The sequence below is a fragment of the Adelges cooleyi genome, unplaced genomic scaffold (genome assembly GCF_023614345.1).
Source record: "Adelges cooleyi isolate 19-005CV unplaced genomic scaffold, UGA_ACOO_1.1 ACOO_flye_CR_arks_rails_tigmint_CR_PRNA_41, whole genome shotgun sequence".
NCBI classification, from domain to species: domain Eukaryota; kingdom Metazoa; phylum Arthropoda; class Insecta; order Hemiptera; family Adelgidae; genus Adelges; species Adelges cooleyi.
The window spans coordinates 3,190,663-3,213,695 of NW_026096090.1; the positions used below are offsets into that span (position 1 = coordinate 3,190,663).

Consider the following 23,033-nt stretch of genomic DNA (forward strand, 5'->3'; position numbering starts at 1 on the left):
CCGTCCCTTTGCCGCCACGAGTTGACTTCCTAGTGGTCTTCGTGTGGGGACATTGTCATTACGCTATTGCAATGTACGTGTGTGGCATAATATATTATTATAATAATAATTGTTTGGGCCGCAACTACACATTTATGTGTTCGAAATGAATGTATTTTTGTTGCTGAAATGTGTTTTTATAACGTTTGCGAGTACATAAATGTTAATTGAGTGCATTTGCATATCAAAGTGAAATGTGTACATTCGGACGACTATCTGGTTACCTTGAGAGCTACACGTGAAACACAAAGGGCACGTGTACTTTGACCGAAAGAAAACGCATTCGTTTTTAAAATCCGGGGTTGGACTATTATAATTCAATTTTTTTTTGCTTTCTATATTATCTTGTTTTAAAATTGCAATTTTTTTCTCGTTTTGACTTTTGCCACGGCTGGAGTCTTTTGAACTTTTGTTTCCATTTTATCGCTGTCCGTTGTGCGAACTATTTATTCAGTACATGCAATAAATTTCTTAAAACCCTTTTAATTTAATACCTCTATTCGTGTCTTACTATTCGCATAAAACAGTTTAGTTTTACTTGTCTTTTTTTTTTTTAATGCAGCTGGAAATAAATTTCCATTACCGTGTTGTGTAATCTAGACATTTTTTTTCTGAGTAGTTGACTAGACATTGTATTAAATTTAAATAATATGAATATATATTTTTGGTTTTTTCACAGCACGTCTCTCCTGCAAGACAGATTCTTCGTATCCAGACACTTGACGGGCGTAAAACGAGTCCGGTGGTATCCGGGTAGCCCCGAAGACAATCATCTCGTGGTTTTGACCAACGACAAGAACTGTTTGCGGCTGTTCAAGGTGGAAAATAATTCTGGCAAATTGGTGTCCGTGTGGCAGTTGGGACCGCATACTTCTCGCATGTCGGCTTCGCTGGGAGACACGGCCGTCGATTTCGACTTTGCCGCTCCGATACTGCTGGGAGACCGAACCCGGTCCGAACCGTCTATCGTTTGGCCCATTCTCGTGTTACAAGGAAACGGTAAGACGTGCTCTGTACGCTGACGAACTAGAAACACAACGTTTTCAAAATAACGATAAATACCCTCGAGTATAAACACATCTATATACCCTTTTACACTGTACCTAAATGTATCCAATTGAAAATTAACGATCCGTCAGAACCTAACCTAACCCAATGTGGCGTTGTTCAGAGAATATGAAGCCGAGTAGAATTTAGTTTATTGTTTTCTAATCCATTCGACCGCCTTGGAATAAATAATGTATTACTCCATCTGCAGTGTTTACCGTGTTTCGACAGGCGAAGTGTTGTGCTTGAACACGACCGTCGACGAATCCATGACCATTCAGTCGGCCAAAATAACCGGCCCGTTGACCATGTACCCGCCGGCCGACGACAACTACAGCGAAGACGCTTGTTCCATACTAGTCTTGGACACCGTACCCCCGTCCGTGATCATCGCCTCCAGCTTTGGCGAACTCTACAACTGTCTGCTGTTGCCCGTCGCTCAGAACAAAGTCTGTACAATCATGCTATTGTTTCCCGTACATTATTGTAATGTTTCGTCCGTTGTTTACTGCAGGACGACGAGTACACGTCCAGCGACAAGCAGTTGGAGTACAGCTTGCACATCATCGAGACCATCGAGCTGGAATTGGGGCTGGACGTGACCGCCAACGACGACGAATACGATAGCTCGACTGTGTTGCAGTTGAAAAAGGACACGTCCGTCAGTTCGAGGTACTGGTGTTTGCATAACACTGGTGTACATTCGGTTACCGTACCGTTAGACGAGTTGCTGGACGAGTTCTCCAAAACCGATACCGGTAAACTGAAATGTGCCTCGACCACTCGCTCGACTGTTTGCCGTAACGTTTTTTTTTTTTTTGCAGACGATAAACACCTCGGTTCGCCGGACTTACACGGTCAAAGTTTTGTGGAGTACTACATTTGTACGGGACTCATGAACGGCGAGACGAAGCCAGTTAAAGGATTCGCCGTGGTCAACTTCCCCACCGACTTGCTGGTGACTTTGTTGAGTAGCGGAGAGATTGTCACTCAGTCTATACCGGACTATACTCATAATAAGTCGTCCATCGCCAACTTGTACATGACCGAAAACGAAACGGCCCTGGAAGATCAGATAGACTTGGTCGATAATGTAAATTGGTCAATTTTACACTTTTATGAAGCTAATGTTACATTAGGCGAACCTTGATTTTATTCAGATAATTATTTTAGAATATGTTTTGAAAAAATAAGTTATACATAATATTTTGTATATAAATTGTTTCGTGGCCAACCTAAGAAGTACTATTATTTTAATTATTTTTGATACTTAAAAATTGCCCCTGCTAAGTTAAGGATTACTACTCTAGTAATTATTACTTGTTGAATAAATAAACAACTTTAAGTATAGTGGCTGATGAAAAATACATACTAGAACTTTAATAGGCGTTTATATAACGGACATTAGTGAGTCATTCTTCAAAAAGAGCAGATGTGATCTCGTAAAATTGTTGTCAATTAATTGTTTAAAATAGTGACATTACATTTGAAATATTTATGTTTTGTTTGATTAAATATTTTTGTAATATTTATTTTAGAACGATCAGAACAACTTTAGTTCATTCATATCATCTATCTTGCAAAGAGGCGGGGGATCTAAAAACACCCTTCTGAAATTAGGGCCGAAACTTGCTCCTCACATAGTGATGCAGGTGAGATATTACATAATTTATGCTATGTTTTACGTTTAACATACATTGTTAAGTACAGATGGTACTACAAGCCATGACTACAATGCGAGAAGACACGTTAAAGAAACACAAAACGGTATCTGAAGAAATTGAACGTAGAGTGCGAATGTTGAGCAAAGCTAAAGAAAGGCAACTGTTAGAAATGAAACAATTAGAAGAGGCTCGACAAAAATTACAAAACGATGTGGAGAACAAAGCTGAAAAATTAGATGAAATTGCAAACAAGCAAGAAGAGTTGACCAAAAGGTACGTGTCTCTTTGATATTATTAAATACAACACTTTCTAGGGCAGCGATAAAAAATGCTGTTTGCCTGATTTGTAGAGCATCTGCAGTACTTATGAGACTAGTTTCCGTAGCGCCTGAAAGCATATCTACCAAGAAAAAACGAGAGTTGCTGGAGATGTACAAATCCAAAATGGAGATTATGAACAAACGTATCGAAGAGGCCAGAGATAAGTGGAATGTTGTTCAACAGGAATCAACGTCCTCGGCACGACAAACGTCAGGAAATCGTTCATTTAGGCTAACCCTTGAACAAGAACTGGTCATCAAAGGCAACTTATCTGAAATGTAATGATTAACTTAACAATATAAAACTACAAACTAGTGTATTATATTAATTTTTTTTTTTTTTTTTAGGGGATCTACCATATTAGAGCTAGAAAAGAAAATCAGAGACCTCCGAACAGTAATCAATTCATTCGCTAATTAATATATACCTACTGTCTAATGTGAGATTGTTCAGTTCATGAATATTCCATTTTCTATTTAACATTTTTGTTCATAATATTATTCATTAATTCTTAAAAGTATTTTGCATTATAATTAATTTTGTGTACCGCATATAAGTTAACCCCTTTTATCGACAATAAAAACCGATTATGTTGTATAATAATATTAAATATTTAAACTTTAGAGAAGCAGTATAATAGTCTGCTAGTAATAATACAATATTTTTACTAGTTTTGAATAATAATTTTTACAAAATCAAAATGTGTAGTATTTTAAGGCTAAAAATTAAAGAAATCTTTAGGCGGTCTTTCTCGGTTACTGATTTTGAACCAATGGACAGTATTTACAAGGAATTTTACCTAAGAGTTAAAAAGTTATTAGTGGTCAAAGCTTACTTGTTTTCTTTTTTTAATTCTGACTTCTTTGGTTATTTATCTTAACTACCTCGGCAATTTAAAGTTAATTGCAAATCCAACCTTACCAAACTGTTTCTTAACTTTAAAATAAAAAAATTAAAACATGCTTTACAATTTGTTTATTACAAAAGCGTTATTTAGTGTACAACTTGTAATGACTACTGGGTGGCTAGAAAATCGGTAACTAGTTTTAGAAATTCACTTGGCTTTTCAGCGTGCAACCAATGACCAGCACCATCTATGTATGCAAATTTTGAATTAGGAAATATATTTTGTATCTCGTCGTGATCTTCTGGTTTTATAAATTTAGAAAGACCGCCACCAATAAAAAAAGTCGGTCCAGTATATGTCGACTGTACTTGTGGAAATTGACTTATGTGCTTATCAAAATTAGAGTCTATTGCCGACAAATTGATACGCCACCTATAGCGGTTATCCACTCGTATAAGATTGATTAGAAGGAATTGTCTAAGCACCGGACTCTGTAATAACCAGTAAGCAATGTGAAACTATTAATTACATTATAATTAAATAAGTAAAAATGACATTCAAACCTCTATGGAGTTGGACATTTGATCGTCGACTAATAATCGAGCTTTCGATATGGGTACATTGAAGTCGAGATCAATCATCGTAAGGGCGTCGATAATACTTCGAATATCGGTCACCTCTTTACTGTTGACCGGTGATATATCAACTGGTATTAGAGACTCTAGAAGATCTGGCTAAAATTATTAACGGACTAGAAAGTTCAACACAGTATCTGACAAGTAAGAAAACAAACCTTACATAGACGATGGCAAAATACATCATTGCTCTGCCGCCCATACTATGGCCAATCATCGAAGCCTTTTTCAAACCTAAATCATCCATTAATAATTTTATGTCTTCTGCCATATGTGCGTACGTATGTTCATCTGAGTGAGGTGAATCTCCATGATTTCTTGCGTCCACAGTAATGACCTTAAACAAAAAAAATTATTTTATAATAATAAAGGCTATATAACAAAAAAAAATTGAATTGCGTCTATTTACTAAACTGATAACAATAAATATTTTATATTGTATCTTGCAAGCAATGTCAAAGTATGTTAGATAAGGTTATCTATGTTCTACAATTTAATCAATAAGGTACACTAACGTATATTTACAAACTAGTAGTCTGTTATAAAACATTTCGCTAAATTGTTAATATAAAATGTTCCTGAACTGATAAATATTAAAAAAAGTGATAAATTGAACACTTCGATGAAATAGTTCTAACCTAAAGGTCAAGCATTATCCATAGTAGGCATAAAAAAATCACTTAAAATAACAAAGGTCGACAATCTACATGTTATATAAGTTACAACTTAAACAAATTTACAGTTCATAGAAATTGACATTCTCTCCCCCAACCTCTCAATACAATTTTTGGAAATATTATGTACCTACCTATAAGTGTATACATTAATGGCAAAAACCAAGTATAATTAGTAATTAAAGAAACGGGTTGAACTTAATTTATTTTAGTGATTAAGGTCACATAGTTAAATTTCATCAGTCTAGTAGAATTTGATTAGCAGTTACCAGTTTGGCAATAAATGTCTGAAGCAAAAAAAAAATATCTTATTGTTGGTGGTTTAGTTTGACACTGACAGTATAAAATTGTGGCAAACTGACAAAATATAGTTATATTGATGCTGTCTAGCAAAATTGTATTCTCATAAAAACTAAGAGCGATAAGCCATTTAATAACAAATTCATTCAAAAAACCTTAAGTTACCCAGTTTTGACCTCTAACATTTTACGATTGTAACAGTCAAATATCATGTCAGTTGTCACTAAAAAAAAAAAGGAATGTAAACGTAGTGTATATAAAAATATTAGGATATCTTGTGTCTGTAGAATAAATTATTAACAGTTTAATAATTTTAAATATTTTTATAGAGTTTATATAAACTAGCCTATTTAATATAGAAATCAATATTAATTTATAATAACACATCTTATTAATAAATTAAAAATCTTGAATTATTATTTTTAAAAAATTCTTTGAATTATACATACTTTTCTACTTGTTAAATTGTGAAGGGCTTTGGCCAAGCTATTCCAATTGGATTTTGACCCGAAGAGTCCGTGCATGATGATCAATGGTGAATCCTGATTGCTATCACTTGCTGACTCATATGAAGTGTAAGACATTTTAACAGGCTTTGATTTCATACTCATTTGCCGGCAGCTAATCGTCCGGTAATCACTCAAAAGGTATGTCCGTAACAGACAAGTTGCTTTTGACTTGATCATTGTAACTCGGTAAAATGATTTTTTTGGTACAAAAAGTGAGCTTACCAAAAAAAATTTCAAAAATAACCTGACGTTACTGGTTTTTTAATACATTTCATCTGCGTTTCGAAATTGGAAAGGTTTAGACAAAAATACCTTAGACAAGTATGCAGACCAGTAGCTATGTTATACCATATATTGTAGCAGACGATAACAATTTTAAAAAGTATACAAACACTAAATAATATTTCAATTCAAAAAATAATTATTAACTTTATTAATTAGATATTATACTCTTTGGTGGATGGAAGACGGAAGTTACTCATAGACTGATATTTCAGGTCACTCGGTACTACAAAAAAAAAAATTACATTGATAATGGGTAGATATTATATTATTATCTACAATTATTTTGGCTTGTTTTTATTCTTATCGACCGTGCTGTTAAGAGAACTTTGATAATATAGTCATAGATAATAGATATTAAAAACAATTATACAAAAATAGAATAGTATTTGCCACAGGCCATTGACCTTGCCAGGAACGTACGTACATCTTGGGACGAAACATTCTACATTTTGTATTACTTGAATATTTACGTTAGATGTGAATAAAACCATTTAATAAAAATTTCACCCCAAAGTTCATTCAATAACTTATTTGGAATAAAGGGAGCTTTTAAATTCAATCTTCTTTAAAATGCATACTGCAATAACAATTGTTAAATTTCTTTATTACCTAACGTTGGATGGGGACTATTTATACCACATAGGCATTGCTAATTTTTTTAATTGCTTAAGTTTACCAGCATTTTGTTACCTTTGTCCTTCACCGTACTTCAACTTACACCAATCTTTGATTATGCTAAATAAATTTCACTCAAGTGGTCCTTGTTTAAAAAACAAATCGTTTTCTTTTTAAACTAATCAAAACTAATATACTTTGTATAATAATAAATGTTTATTAAAAAAAAAAAAATTTTTTTTAAGTATCTATTGATTTGCGATAAAATTATTTATTTACACATCAAACATACTATAAATATGATTATTTTTTTTTAATTGGAGATGAAAATAGTTTAACAATAATGACTGTTTTATCAGCATTTACAAAAATAATAAATGACAAAAAAATTAATTGACATTAAAAAAATATATAATACTGGCATTTTAAACAAAATAACTTCAACAAAACTTAATAAATCAATAACAAAAAATTATCTTTGGTTTTTTAATCTTAATCATCATTCATCATCATCTGATATGACAATAGTTTCATCGCACGGACTAGACGCATGATAATACACATTTTCAGTCTTATACTCTTTATAATTACATCCAGATACGGAGTATTCTATTGAAGAATTGTTTGATACCTTACTACCCGAGAGCTGATCATCAAATGAATTCGACTCGTTGACAATTTCACTGCTACTACTAATATTCATATTGTCTTCTTCTTCCAATATTTCTTCAATGATCCAGTTTTGAGCATCAGCTTCACTAACATATTCAACTCTGCTGTGGCTTGGTTCTAGGTAATCCATCTCATACACAATTTCTTCCTGTATATTATGTTCATTGTTGTACGTTTCATTAAAACACTCGTAGTTAGCATCAACTTCTACCTCTTGTATTAAATCACTGGCAGAACAAGATTGCATTTTGTTCGAAACTCCATTTGTATTTAACCATTTAGTCGATTCAGTATCATCAAACGAGTTGGACTTATTTACATCTTCAATTGATGTATTGTTTTTGTAACTAATTGATAAACCATTAACTATGGAATCATTTACAGAATTATCTAGTTTAATATAATTTTGTTCGGTAGGAGTGTTCACAATAGTCTCATTTTCAGGTGAGCAATCACCATTGGTAACGACCTCGTGTTTATTTTCATCTTTTCTATTAGTTTTACAGGTGTTTTTGATATTTTTATTTTTAGATGAACAATCTCCATTGATAAAAACTTCTAGTTGATTTTCTTTATTACTATTGTTAGAGTTTACGATACTCTCATTTTGAGAAAAACATTTACTGTTGGTAACAACTACTTCATCTTCAATTCTGTCATCACCTTGGCTTCTATTGCTAGTAACAGAGTTCTCTTTTTCATTGGTTTTAGAATAAATTTCATTTTCTATTGTTTTTTCTCTTTTTATGAATGGCTCATCAGTATTCATATGTTTGATGGAAACCGATCTAACATATTGATCGTGAGTAAAAGTAAAATTTATACAGCCAATCAACATTGTTGAGCCACTAGATAAAAACGCTAAACCTGGATATCCATCTTTAGGAATCAGCCTTTTTGAACACGAGCACTCAACATCTGAATAAGTATATTTAGTGCTACTTAACATTTTTCTATAATACTTTGTTAGAGAACGGTAATCAAGCTTGGGGTCCCGCTTATTGCTTGTATATTTTATTAACAACTTTTCTTTATTAGTTTGACTAAAGCTAAACATACGTTGACTTCGAACAATTTTTCGCCGTTTATTTATATGTTTCTTAATTTGAAAATTAATTTTGTTCAAATCTCTGATTGTCAGATCTATAGGTTGGTGGTTGCCAAAATATGAAACGTTATTCACTATAATACCATATTTGCTATGATTTGTTACGCTAAAAGCTCCAATATTCTAAAAAAAAAATTGTTTAATATAAAAATTAAGCAATAATAAGATAAAAAAATTTAATTCTATTTTTTTTTTAATAATTTAGTTTTAAAATTCAAATTTTTCTAAGTTCAAGTGATTTTATTTAAGTTTTTATATTACCATTTAGTAATTAGTTACAAAATAAATTGATTTAACTAAAAAATGTATATATCTTACAAGTACCTCATCAAATATAATTGTAGCATGAAGATCAGAAACATTTTCACAATTTCCATAACCAAGTAAGCAGAGATCACAGTCGGGGGCTAAAGATTAGTATAAACAATCAATTAGTTACTACAGTATCACATAGTTGAACAAACAAACCCAGAGGCTGAGGGGAGTTTAGGAAATATATCTTTTGAACCCAATACTAAATGAATCGCAACTACAGAAAGGGGACAAGTCCGTTTTTATCAATTTTGATTTTATTACCAATTTGAACTAAGCACACGTAAACGCATCGTTTATTGCAGAAAAGAGACAAATCTGACCATCCAAACAACTAAAAATAGCGCTCGGAATTTTCAAAGTTGTATATTATGTATGTATGTATTATTTAGTTTTTTGTGTTTCTTGAAAACTTAGAAAAAGTGGACTTGTCCCCTTTCTGTAGTAAGCGATTCAAATAATAATAATACTATAAGCTTGTAAGTTTTGCTCAATACTTATGGGGATATTAATTGAGTTAATGTATATGAAAAAAGGTGTGGTATATTTTTCAATTCTTTTTGGACTGATTGATACTTAGGCAGCCTCTGAACAAATTCAAAATAAATTTTGTAATAGACAATAATATTTATACTAGTACTTACAAGCTCCTATGGTAAATGCAATTTTTTGAATACAAGTAGTCGTGTTGGGTGATGTTAAACAGGAAAGATAAGCGAGAGGTTTTGTTGGTAACGATAAATGGCTTTCTTGCAATTGGTAAAGACTTTGAAGTGCTAGGAACTGTAGAGCAATATCATTTGAAACTTTTAAATCAGCATCTGGAAAAATAATAATGTATACAACAAATATTATTACATTCTCAGCTTTGATGCGTAGCTGAGAAAAAGGTATTGTTTTTACAATGTTTTTTTTTTTTTTTTGAGGACCAACAGTATCTTTTAAAACACTAAACCAATTTCTTTCTGTAGGAACTCTTTAGATCAGTTATCCCAGAAATATATCCTAGATATATCAGAAAACCCCCAAAAAGAGAAAAATTACACTGACCTTAGTAAATTTTTAGGTCGCTATGTGTCAGTCAACAGGTATTTGTAAATATTGTCATTATATGGATAATTACTATGTAAGGTAGTACCTATGGTAATAAATTATTACAGATGATTAACACTATTCGTACCCCCTATAAATACTAAAAAAAATATTTTTAAGCACATGATTGTCATTGGGTACAACGCTTTTATCGATATTTGTATTTCTACCATTACAGAATCTGTAGCAAAGCATTTCTTTCAAAGTGATTTTATCACTTTTAATTAAAATAATTCTTGTACACCTGTGATGTCCCCCATAATATGATCTTTTCTCATTATTATGTCTTAGGATGTCTGATGGGGCTCCAGTATATTTTATAGCTACCCTGACTCGAAAAAAAAATTACTAGAGAAAGTTAACTTTCTCAGAAATGTGCCCATGTTTAATGTAAATAATAAAAAACAATAATGAACACATGATAACTACTTACTATCGATCAAATTATCAGGAATCATTGATTTCAATTCAAACGTTGCAATATCACTAAAAACAAAATTGTGTTCATGATTATACAATATACATAAAAATACAATTTCAGAAAAAGCAAGTAGGAGAAAAATAAATGTTTCTAATCTCTAGTATTAATTGAAACTCAAAACTTCTCATACTCCAAAAACTAACATAATTAATACATTTCATAAGGTGAATGTCTACATAATGTGTCACATACTGGCATAAAATCTTAAATCATAGAAACCCTATGGAGCCTCTTTTTATTTCCTAGCCGGTTACGTGTATTTGGTCCATTTTACAACTTAATAACTGCTGATTTTACTTTAATTTAAATTGCTTATCCTAAAAATAATTCCTACACTGAAAACCAAACCAGTTGATATATATTTTTTAGTAAATAAGCATAATGCTAAATAAGTAATATCACAACATTTTTTTATAATTAATAGTATTTATCCAAGCACAATTATTTTAGTATTTGAAGTATGAGCAGTTTTATTTTTTTTAACTTGAACATAATTATAATTAAAAATTACCATAAAATTTCTAAGGAAGCACCTTTAGATGGTGTTGTTGGAATGTCATCTTCATCACTCTAAACAAAAAAATTGATTATAATTAAGTTCTATATTTATAGTAAAATATAATATTTAGCCAAAATAATTGTTTTAGGCCATGAGCATAATACAGAACACCACTTGTAAAAACAGTAAAACAATAATTGAAAATAAAATTATTGATTAGTTAATATTTTTCATTTAAACAAAAAACATTGTTCTTATTATTATAGAATAATGTTTCAATGATTCAAATGTTTGTGTTTTTTAATTTCAGTAGTCCATATCAAATACGAGGGATATATTTACCAAAAACTAACATATAATTTAAAAGTTGATAGTAGATTATGTAATATTGTACTTAGTTATTAAAACAATACATTTATATATGAAGTGCACAGAGGAAGAAGGGTATTTGTTTTTTTTTCAATTTTGAGATAATGGTACCATTCAATAATACATTGAGACTACTATATTGAAATCCATTTGGCAATAGAGAAGTTTAGCGCTTTAAAACCGGTTGATATATAAGGGTTGTACGGGTAAATTAACTTTGTTGTCTCCTGAAAAATTGTCATAAATGAACAAATACCCTGTGCCCTTCTTATATATTAGATAAAAATTCCTATCAAATTTGTAATACACACAAAAAGACATAAGTCTTCCCTACTGCTATTGGGTTAGTCTTTAAAAGTATAATTACCTTTTTATACATGGCATCAATATGATTAGGTATACTAATTAATGTATTTACAGTTTGGCTAGGTATTTGACATCGTAATCTTTTTAAGGTTATGCGATCTGAATACAATCGATCACCTTTAAAAATTTTCGGATAAACCTGTTCCTGGGAAAAATAGTTTAATAAATTTAAATCTAAACCTAATAACATTTTATGTAGTATAAACAATTGTACAAACTAAAATTTTACATTTAAAAAATAATATCTTACATAGAATTTGTCGTGTTCTGGACATAACCATTTCATACTATGGTCCCAATCACGAATAGGTGGGTCTAAACAGTCGAGATGATAAAGATGATTACAAAAATCACATTGTACTAATCGGCCTCCAAGTACACCTCTATTACACAACCAACATTTATCATCTTTGCGGAGAAGCTTTAATTTGTCTAACTGCCTTCGCGCAGTAGGTTTACCATCTTAAAATAAAACATGTCACATTTTAAAATAATTTTTAAAAAATATCTCACGATTACTTACTATATTTTCGCACTAAAGGCATTTTATAAACAGACTTCAACTTTGGTAAGAAACGTGGAGTCTGAGAATCAAATTTACGCTTCATTACTGATTTAATATCTGTGAATATAATGCATTTGGAAGAATCACTTTTTCCAATTATTTGATGAACAACACTTGGCAACATGTCGACTTCAAATTTATCTTTGGCCACATAATCGTAAGGGCACCCAGTATCGTCATTTTCAGTCTTATCAACATTATTAATAGGAACTTCACACATCGGCTCACCCTGTAAAATTATCAATAATTAGTATCTTTTAAACGTAAAAACTCAATTATAATAAAAAATAATCGTTCAATTCAATATGTTATAAAAACGAAATAAAATCTTCAAGAAGAAACATTTGAATCATGAATATGAGTCATAAAACATATTCATGTTAAGAATAAAAGTGCAATATTTAAAATATTAAATGATTGATTTAAAAGAAGTTTAAGTTATAAAAAAGAATTTTCACCTAATTTATGTATTTCATTTATTATTTATTTTGATAATAAGGCATTTATTAGAATTGTATTATTATTATCCGAGTTCTTTCAACTTAAATTACTCCCTAAACAAATTCATAGGTTTTTAAATATTAATTTTTATTACTTTCAGATGTATCAGCTTTTATTTTTGGGAATAATGATTTAAAACCTCCCGAAATTATATGTTAAATAGTTTTAAACATTTTTTACAATATCGATTGGTAGCATTTTTGAGTTAGAGGTGTCAATGCATAATTGAATATCATCTCCCCTTTCCAAAAAGGAAAGACCATGTCTGTTTCACTGTATGCGAGTTTCAAAGAACCTAACAAGTACCAAGTTTGAATCTTAAACAATTTACTTGATAGACATTTTACTATGGTATTATGCTCAAAACTTCAATTACAATTCCTCCACACTTCTTTCTCAACATGTTTAAATTATTTCATATGTCTAGCTCGCATATTATGTATTGTTTGAATTGGAAAAAACACAATATAACTTACATTCTTCTTTGAACACCTTCTACACAGCCATTCACCATCAGGTAGTTTATCTAAAGGTGGAATGCTGAAATATAAAATAAAATTAATCAATGTTTTGTTTGTTATAATTTTGCAATTTTTAATTTTTCACTTACTGGCAACTAATATGGTAGGATCTTGGACATCTATCACAGCAGACAATATCACCACCTTCACGACAAGCATCACAAAAGTCATGATTATGCTCTTTACCAGGTTGACGAAAATAAGTGTCTTCAACATATTTTTTCTTGTTCACTGAAATTGGTTCAGCTATCAATTTCATAATATCCTAAAAAATAAATACATTATAATCATAACATATTTTAACATAATTTCTTTTAATATATTTAAATCTCCTATCACTTTTTCATTCATTCTATATAACTCATTCATTCTATAAAGTATTTACTTTTAAAACTTGATCAACATCTTGAAATACCTCTCGACAAATCTATTTTACCAACTCATTTCACTATTTCATTTTCATACTTTTGGCCTAACTTTCAAACCCACTACTAATTCCATAGATTAGGTTTAAGACCACTAGTAAAAAAAATATAGAAGTTAAAGACAATTGTGTTAATAAAATTGATATAATATATTATGGCGATTGAAAATTATCATATTTTCTGATAAAAAAAAACTACTGATTGGTAATCAATATAATAATGGAATAAGAAATTTTAATTCTTCAGAAACTTTTTTTGGAAATCACTTTTTTTTTTTTCCTTATAGGTTTAAAACTTGTGGGCATTAAATTATAAAAATAATACAAATTTATCTACAAAAATAAGTAGGAAAGTCATTCCTTAGAAAAGATGCTGAGAAATCCATTCGCAGTTTCTTAATTTACAATAAAATTTACGAGTACTGTTTAACAAAAACAGGAGTTTTACTTAGCAGAATGATATAAAAAAATACGATTGATATATACATATATATATATATACATGTACGTAAAATATAAGCTTGCAATAGGCGGTGCAAAGGGAAATCACACAAATTAATATTTATTTACTTATAGCACATTTTCGAGCTACCCGCATGTTAATAATATACGCCTAAATATTACCCCTTAAAAATAAACAGTTTTCAATCCCCTTCAAGAAAAAAAATACATCAACATTCCTAATTACAGTACTATCTCAATAATTCGGCTCTGTTATACACGTCCTGTTCTGCAACTACTTTTTGGTGGATAAACTACGTAATTTTATTAGTTCATTGATGCATAATATTATACCTAATTATAATAGTGTTTATAAGTAAATATTCTATTTTTATTCCTCTTGTCATCATATACATGTCAATATAGAAACACTCCTTACATTATAAAGCTAAAAAAAACCATTATCTACAAAACCAAAACTTGCTATATAACCATTAATACCATATTATTTTAACTATAATAATGCGAGACACAAAAACATGCCGGTATTTGTAGCATTTGAGCATTTGTATTTAACAGCAGTATGCCAATTGTTGATTTTTTTTTTTTAATGACTAGTTTTCTGTTTTTTTTTTATTACTAATCCGAAAAGAGTTTTAATTACATTTGTATTTGGCATAATTCTAGTTTAGCTAACTTTCGATATTTTTGAATTTTTTTTTTCTTCAAAATGTGTGTTTTTGCATGCTTAATTCAAATCTGTAATCAGAAATTGTCGGACTCGTGTAGTTCAAAAGTTACAGCTATTTGAAGTTACAATATATTGTTGCGCATGGCACCGCGTGGCGCGGTGCGGCGAGCGCAGACCTATCGATGCGCGACGACGCAAATCGTAGTTCGTGTTTTTTTCTTAATTTTTTAGTAGTTAGTTAAGTAGTTAAAAGCTACTTGGGATGGGGGCTTACACCTTATATTGCGATCTATTATCGTACGGCAGGTCACCGAGTATTTTGGCACTCGCTCGCTCGGCGCCGTCGCTTCGCTCCGCTAAACTAAAAACATCCTAGGTTTGCAGGCTACAGTCTAGGAGGAGGTAACAGGTTTAAAGTAAAGTCAAATTAAAATGTTGAAAAGTTAAAAAAATTAAGAAAAAAACGAACTGCGATTCGCGTCGCCGCGCATCGACAGGTCTGCGCTCGCCGCACCGCGCCACGCGGTGCCATGCGCAACGATATATTGTAACTTCAAATAGCTGTAACTTTTGAACTACACGAGTCCGACAATTTCTGATTACAGATTTGAATTAAGCATGCAAAAACACACATTTTGAAGAAGAAAAAAATTCAAAAATATCGAAAGTTAGCTAAACTAGAATTGTTCCTTGTATTCGATTTCTTATATTGCAGTATATCATATTATTCTAAAATAATAATATAATCTCTTAAGCTAAATAGAACGATGGCAGATAAATTTATAAGCAATCAGTGGCGTAACTAGAGACTAAAGCGCCCAGGTGCAAGACATTTTTTTTGCACCATATATTACATGTTAGTTAATGTGTACAGTAAATCATAGAAAAATGCCCTAAATTAGAATGCGCCCTGGAGCAGCTGCACCCGCTTAGCTACGCCACGATACTATTGTAATTCTTATAATGTTATGTCGCTTACCTTCATTAGTTCAATAGGACGAGGCGAAACCGGTCTCTTGTAAGCCATTATATACGCTTTAGAGATTACCGTTAGTTTGTGTACAACCAAGAGTGGATTGCATTAACATTGACAGAACTTTTACGGTGATATAGGAATTCTCCAGGATTTAAAATTACTAACAGATATGCTCTAAATGTGATGTTACACGGTACGCCTATTTAACAAATTGATACTCAAGGCAGATCATGTAGACTTAGGCGAGCACATCTTACGGAAATTTGAAGCAAGTAACATACCAAAGTTCTCATCATAAATCTATTTACTTCATTGGCATAACTGGGTGAACAGCATTAGTCGCGGTGCACTAACATATTCATCACGTAAACGATCGACCTCTTCTGCGGATAATAAACGATTTAGGCGAACAGCGCGGTAATTACCAATACCTACGAACAACAACTTTCAAAATTTTTTTCATCAGAAATTCGGATGAAATTTTTCAGATTGATTGCTCCGAGAAACAAACATAATTTTGTATTTTTGTTTACCTATCTTTTATCTACGTATTTTACGACATTGTTTTGAAAAACATTTTGACTTTTATTTTATCTGCTCTTACCACACTGGTAGCTAGTTGTTTTTTGTGGTTATAAACACCGCAAATGTGATTCTCAATCACTAAATTAGTAAAAATTTCGGCGTTTTAATTTTTTTTTTCGACGTTGAAATAAGTATACTTTAGTAAATAGTTAGTTAGTATTAATTTTAAAAAACATAACCGGAAAAAACGAATTCAAATGGCATCTAGAGGCAGGCTCGCTAGAAATGACAACTCTATGGCAGAACGTCGATTGCGACCGATTTATGGTACATTATAGTATTATAACGTTTGAATATATTGTTTTCAAGTAATTTACATATTTTTAAATATATTTAATTATTATTTTATAGAGTGGATCGATAATGGTAACTACAAAAAAGCATTGCACGAGCTCGATAAGCTCTTAAAAAAAGTGCCAACTCAAAATTGTTCAAAAGTATGTATAAAATATTCTAACAATGTTGTTATTTAAATGATTCATGATTTCAGGCACTAAAATGTTTGACATTAGTACGTCTGGGCAGAAATCAAGAAGCAGAAACGCTTCTTGAAGATGTACGGGGTTTCAAACCATCTGACGAATCTACTTTATTAGCATTAACAGCATGTTATAGAGAGTTGAAACAACGTAAACTACTTATCACTTTGTGTTACCATTTGATCACATTCATAACTTCTTGTAAATTTCTGCAGCTCAGTTGGTGTGTGAAGTATATGAGGATGCGTTACTTCAAGATCCTGTTAATGAAGAATTGCTATCTAGTCTGTTCATGTCGTACGTTCGAATTTGTGACTATAAAAAACAACAACAGACAGCATTAGCGTTGCACAAAGTTAAACCAAATAACCCTTATTATTTTTGGGCTATTATGAGTATCGTAATGCAAGTAAGAGTTCAGAAATTATAGCATTGTATTTTATTAATACCATAATTTGTTTATTTTATATTACAAGGCATATCAAGCTAATGATGAAATATCGAAAAGAATAACATTACCATTAGCTGAACGTATGGTACAAAAACATATAAATGATAATAAAGTTAATGCTGAACAAGAAATTCAACTTTATTTGATGATATTAGATATGCAAGTAAATGAGTTTTTTAATATTTTTTCACTAAATATAATTTGAAATCATTGGCGCATCTAGAGGGGGTGCTAAGGAAGTTCAGTCAGACCTTTTAAAACTTCTGAAAACTCTCTCAGAGTTGCATTAAAAATGTTAAACCTTATTCGGGAAACTGTACCTGATTGGTTGCTGTAGTTTTTTTTAAAACCTGAACGAGTTTGAACTTCTTAGCCCCCCCCCCCCCTTCTATTTAGCTAATGTTTGTAACCTAAGTTAAAAAAAATAAATTTTCAGAAAAAATACAAAGAAAGCTTAGATATTCTCAATGGACCATTGGGAGAAAAATTAAATCGTACTGTGGGTTTGAATCGTAAAAAAATAGATATTTACTTTGAATTGGAAATGTACACCGAAGCTAATTCTTACCTAAAGAGTTTAATTTTAGATGAGTAAGTTTTGTTTACATATTTTTGTTTCGATATTACTATGGTGTTGCGTTATTAAATTTTAATTGAATGAAAAGACTTGATATTTTTACTATCAAATTAAATATTTTCAAATGATCAACTAAATATGGCAACAAAATTCCTACATTTTAAGTATCAACATAAAGATAATATTAAATTTTTAATTGTAGTAGGACTACTATGATAATAAGACCTCACTTTAAGAGTATATCACACTACCGGTATTTTGGCGGTCAATCTTGTGCAGGGAACAAGGTTACTTGGGTTGTACTCATGAAAGATTATAAAGCACACAGAAAATAAATTTATCTGTGTCATATATAGTTTTATTTTTCAGATAACTTGAACACATTCCATATTATTCATTTGTTAAGATTATTTTTTTAAAAATTAGCAAGTATTGATATCAATAATAAAAGGGCTACAACACAGATAGAGTTATTTTCTATGTATTAGGAAAATTTGGTAAATCTACTGTGAATACTGTCCTCATAAGTTTGTCCCGCTCAAAGCAGTTTCGATAGGAAAAAATGTAATTTTTTCTATAGAATTGACTATGATAGTGTGACAAAAAAAAAATCGACTAATATAGTACCCTCATTACTGTTTTAATAAAAATGTCCTACAGTTCAAGCTGTAATTTAAGCTTTGTTAAATTTTGCATATACTTTATTCCTTAATAAATGTGTGGTACGGCGTGCTCTTAAATTGTTAGTTACTAGGTAAATGAAAAAAACATTTACTTAATTTTGTTTGCTACATTTTTTGGCGGGTTTATCTTTTAAGTAAATAAACGAGACACTTGGACGTTCAATTCAATAACATGGAAACGAACACTTGTACTATTTATCACTTGTATCTATTGCAATAGATTTCAGTTAGGTTAGGCTTCTAGATTTGGCCCAAAAAAAAAAAAATCTATATTTACTTAAATATTTGTATTTCTTTACAACTTAAAAAAAACTTTTTTTTGATGTAGTTTTAATTAATAAAAATCTACAGCATAGATTCGTGGTTTTACTATACTAAGTACTTTGACTCTCTGTTCAAAATAATTGAAATGAAAGATAAATATACTAACGGCGATGGAGGAAATGAAAAGTCTGCTGTCAAATATGACTCATCTATTGAAGATGCTTTGTCATTTCTTAAAGAACTACAAAAGCTGAATTCTGCTCAAAATTATCCTAAAAGAGGAGTTTATCTTGCTCATCTTGAACTATTTTCAAGATTAAAGAATGATGCTGAAAAATATTTGGGTATAATAGCCAATCTATTTTTATTTATTAATTGTGTCTTATTGTAAGACTAATGATTGCGTAAATCTGATTACAGGCTGCCCAATTAAATTGCTAACCGAGTATTTCAAAATATTTGGACAAAAACCATGTTGTTTTAATGATCTGAGGCCATATGTGTCACTATTACAAGGTGAAATGCTCATTTCTTTTATGAAAGATCTCGACGAAATTGTAGATTTGAAAGACGGAGACTTTCCCAAAACCGTAAGAACTTTAAATCATAGTTATACAATTTGTAACACCATAGATTAAATGTTGTAGAATGGATGGACAACGTCTGTGTATAGATTTGATGCCGCTCTTTTAGGTTTTTATAATAGTCTTAACACAGTGTAATCTAGAAATGCTATTAAAATAATGTTGCCGGTTGTTACATTAGCGTTGCCTATCCATTTGATCTATAGTTATAATAAAACACAAATAAGACTCTTTTTCAAATTAAATCAATTTAATATTATGAGTCCCAATTTTTTTTTAATTTTAAATCTATTCAACCATTTTATTTTTTTATAGAAACCTCAAATGGAACATTACTTGACAAAACTTCAATTAGCTCGTTATGCTGGTATGCACGACCAGCTAAACACCGAGCAGAAACTAAACCTTGCTGATCTTTTACTTAGATGTTACCATAGATGTGAAATATTTAATACCAGTAAACGATCATCAGAAATAATGTAAGTTTCTATTAATTATTTAGACTATACAAACTGATCATTATTTACACATTTTAGGGCTAATGATACATTTGTTATCATGATGGCACACATCATGTATGATATTTGGGTAGAAAATAATAGACTTACATATATAAGAGAAGCAACGGTTGTACTTGAGTATGCGTATTCATTAAGTCCCTCAAATTTTCATATCAAACTATTGTTATTAAAATTTTACCACATGTTAGGTAAGTAAAATATTTAAGGTTTAAATGTTTGTCGAACCTACATAATGTATGAATTAATCAAATCTTATTTTAGGAGCTGCCGATGCATCAAATACAGCTTATGTAAATTTGGAAATCAAAAACACTCAATTGGATTCTCTAGGATATCTGCATACATTTCAAGTTTTCAGTGAAGGCCGTTTTCAAAATGCGTCAAAATTGTATTCAACAACAGTCAAGTTTTTCTCACATAATTATCGTGAGGTAAGAAAAAACAGCAAAATTAGTTAACTGATGAAACAATTGGATGACATTTTATTTTTGTTAATTGTTCATTATAGGTAGCCGACCATTTAACCATTTCATACAAGTATGGTTCCTTTATAAAAATTATTGAATTTGTGGAATTTCGGGAAAAACTCAAGTATTCAGTTCATAATTCTATGAGTGTCATAGAAAACTATTTTGTTTCATTAAACGATATTGATAGCACGGAAGATTATTTAGAGGTATTATAACAATTAATCGCCTATTAATTGATTTATTAATTTGCTTTTGTGATTAAATAGATCGTTTTAAAGATGCACGATGTTACCGAAATTTCAACAAAATCTCATCTTGAGAAAATGATAAACAACAGAGATTATTCAGTTCTAATTAATTACAACCCGCCTACTCGATGTTTGACAGCTGACCATTCTATGCAAATCTTTGCGCACGATTTGTGTCTCCTTGAAATTCGCTCTACTATATTAAGTTGTTTTTATCACTGTGCTAATGCAATTAAAGAATACGAAACAAAAGACTTTCATATTAATCCTACCGAATTAAATGGTCTTAGTTTAAATAATAATGCACACAAGTCAGAGCATCTCGAACAATTAGATTTGCATTTAGAAAAATTAAAACTGTTAATAGCTAAATTGGAAAAAGATCCTCCTATTTCTGTTCCTAAAAACGTTTTTGGAAGCTTTTTTGATTCCAAGTTATTTTGTTATGAAAGATGTAAAATCACAATGACCATAGCCATTAGTTTTATAGAGCTAGTTCGAACAATCGGTATGACGGTGAAAAATATTAACTCTTCGGACTCTGAATGGGTGAACAAATTGAAAACTGATACTGTCAGTTTAAATAATGAATTTGAAAAGGCAATAGGTTGTTGTCAGTGTGTTACTGCTAAAACACTAAATGAACTAGACCCCGATATAAAATTAGAAGGCAGAAAAGAAGTTTTAGAAGTACTTTCGGTTATGGTTGAAGTGAGTTATAAATTGTAGTCAGTATCTAATAGTTCTGTCCATTAGTTAAATAAATGTTTTATTTTTTAGTTAATTAATATTTCATGTGTACTTACATCATTGGTAATACTTCTAACAAAAGGTATGCAAAACAGGGTAGTTACAGATCAAAAAAAAATCAAAGCCAAACGAAAAAATCAATCTACTATAGTTCAAAATGAGGTAAATTGTTATTGTAATCAGTATTCTAGTGTAGTCATGCCATAAGAAGTCAACAATAATATATTTTATAACTTTTTTTTTAGGCTGTGTCAAAAGACAAATCAGAGACTATTGGAAACATTGTTAAAACTGTACAAAATAGTACTAGTCAATTAATTTCTATTGTAAAAAATGTAGAAGAAACATGGGAGAGATTGGGTTGTGGCAACGCCGCTGAGTTAATGTTAAAGAAGAATGATCCTGATACGGTGAGCTATGATACGGATGAAGAACGAGAAGCAATAAAAATGAGGCAAATTACAGCAGATAGATGGCGACAATTAGTTGCCACTATTGATAAGAAAATTAGTGACAGTTATAGTGGCGCTTTAGATGAAATGTTAAAGACATTAAATAAAAAACAGGTATTTATTAATAAAATTATGGTATGTTGAAAATAAATTGCTGTTATTTTGTAAATTATGTAAAATATAAAAACAATTATATATATACCAAATTAGAGATTATTTAACTATTTAAGATGTACACTCTTAAATAGGTGACTTGTTTAAAAGATATCCTATTGTTAAACCTGATATTACATTTAATAATTTTTTTGGACAGTGTATTCCAAATTTTAAGTTACAGTATTTTAGTAAGAACTTTTGGCTATAAATAATTATTATTACACTTAATAATATATTTAAAATTATGAAGTTAAACAAAATTATTTCAAAGAGTTATTTTATTAATTAACATTGCATAATATAGTATACTTGTTAATATTTATAACTAGTTGTCAGTATTTCAACAAGAATTTTTTTAATTTAGATACTTAAAAAATTCTAAATATTATTGGAAATTGTCATCTCAAAATTTACTTTCACATAACATGTCTAACTTCACTTTTAAAATTTTAATTGTATTATTATTTTAGCTAATTTATAATTTCTTATAGCACTTAGAGTTTTAACTCAATATACTTTCTTCTTATAATATAAGAATTGTATAAAATATGGAATACCCTTGATAAAAAAAAAATATATATATATATATAAAACTGAACCAAAAAAACTTCAAGTGAAAAGTTTTTTATTTTTAAGTGAAAACAAAGAAATCACAAAAATAGGTTTTAAACTAAAAGTGTTTAATTATCTAGAAAAACCTGAGCAACAATTTTGTTTACGTAGAACACCATTAAACAAGTAATACACTAAACACTCCTATTGTGAGCGCTGATAGTGATAGTACCTGTTGCAACCAATATATTCGTAAACGCCTAAGTCTGTAATGAGATTGAGTTCTTTGGCTAATTTACTGTTATGT

At 30.4% G+C, this 23,033-nt stretch overlaps 4 protein-coding genes across 6 annotated transcripts in view; 2 read left to right on the forward strand and 2 right to left on the reverse strand.

Moving 5' to 3' along the window:
• The window catches only part of LOC126841857 (nuclear pore complex protein Nup88), a 30,212-nt gene extending 26,542 nt beyond the window's left edge, over positions 1–3,670 (forward strand). The window contains exons 3-10 of the mRNA XM_050578596.1: positions 719–1,038; positions 1,318–1,535; positions 1,601–1,844; positions 1,911–2,179; positions 2,625–2,738; positions 2,797–3,023; positions 3,101–3,349; positions 3,419–3,670. Coding sequence (XP_050434553.1) covers positions 719–1,038; positions 1,318–1,535; positions 1,601–1,844; positions 1,911–2,179; positions 2,625–2,738; positions 2,797–3,023; positions 3,101–3,349; positions 3,419–3,491 — 1,714 coding nt within the window. The 3' untranslated portion in view covers positions 3,492–3,670. The remainder of the gene's footprint in view (positions 1–718; positions 1,039–1,317; positions 1,536–1,600; positions 1,845–1,910; positions 2,180–2,624; positions 2,739–2,796; positions 3,024–3,100; positions 3,350–3,418) is intronic.
• Positions 3,671–4,031: 361 nt separating this feature from the next.
• Positions 4,032–6,554, reverse strand: LOC126841858 (protein ABHD11-like). The gene is made up of 5 exons (XM_050578598.1): positions 6,349–6,554; positions 5,977–6,253; positions 4,717–4,890; positions 4,482–4,652; positions 4,032–4,409 (listed from the first exon to the last, which is right to left on the reverse strand). The coding sequence occupies exons 2-5, from the start codon at positions 6,211–6,213 to the stop codon at positions 4,086–4,088; spliced, it is 906 nt and encodes a 301-aa protein (XP_050434555.1). The 5' UTR covers positions 6,214–6,253; positions 6,349–6,554; the 3' UTR covers positions 4,032–4,085.
• A 707-nt stretch (positions 6,555–7,261) lies between these two features.
• On the reverse strand, positions 7,262–16,505 carry LOC126841826 (PHD finger protein 12). 3 transcript variants are annotated; one of them, XM_050578499.1, is made up of 12 exons: positions 16,236–16,504; positions 15,958–16,153; positions 13,512–13,687; positions 13,378–13,441; positions 12,359–12,629; positions 12,086–12,297; positions 11,837–11,980; positions 11,113–11,171; positions 10,554–10,606; positions 9,673–9,849; positions 9,041–9,123; positions 7,262–8,839 (listed from the first exon to the last, which is right to left on the reverse strand). In XM_050578499.1, exons 2-12 carry the CDS (start codon positions 16,003–16,005, stop codon positions 7,436–7,438), a joined length of 2,691 nt encoding a protein of 896 aa, XP_050434456.1. In that variant the 5' UTR covers positions 16,006–16,153; positions 16,236–16,504; the 3' UTR covers positions 7,262–7,435. The 3 variants fall into 3 exon arrangements, with proteins under 3 accessions (XP_050434456.1, XP_050434457.1, XP_050434454.1); XM_050578500.1 differs by having other exon boundaries at positions 11,837–11,974; positions 15,958–16,505; XM_050578497.1 differs by having other exon boundaries at positions 15,958–16,504.
• An 82-nt stretch (positions 16,506–16,587) lies between these two features.
• On the forward strand, positions 16,588–22,261 carry LOC126841825 (N-alpha-acetyltransferase 25, NatB auxiliary subunit). Its single transcript, XM_050578496.1, has 15 exons — positions 16,588–16,806; positions 16,891–16,976; positions 17,030–17,168; positions 17,234–17,427; positions 17,495–17,632; positions 17,906–18,060; positions 19,081–19,337; positions 19,414–19,583; positions 19,893–20,056; positions 20,114–20,286; positions 20,360–20,529; positions 20,607–20,774; positions 20,835–21,527; positions 21,597–21,728; positions 21,812–22,261. The coding sequence occupies exons 1-15, from the start codon at positions 16,737–16,739 to the stop codon at positions 22,160–22,162; spliced, it is 3,060 nt and encodes a 1,019-aa protein (XP_050434453.1). The 5' UTR covers positions 16,588–16,736; the 3' UTR covers positions 22,163–22,261.
• The last annotated feature ends 772 nt before the right edge of the window (positions 22,262–23,033 follow it).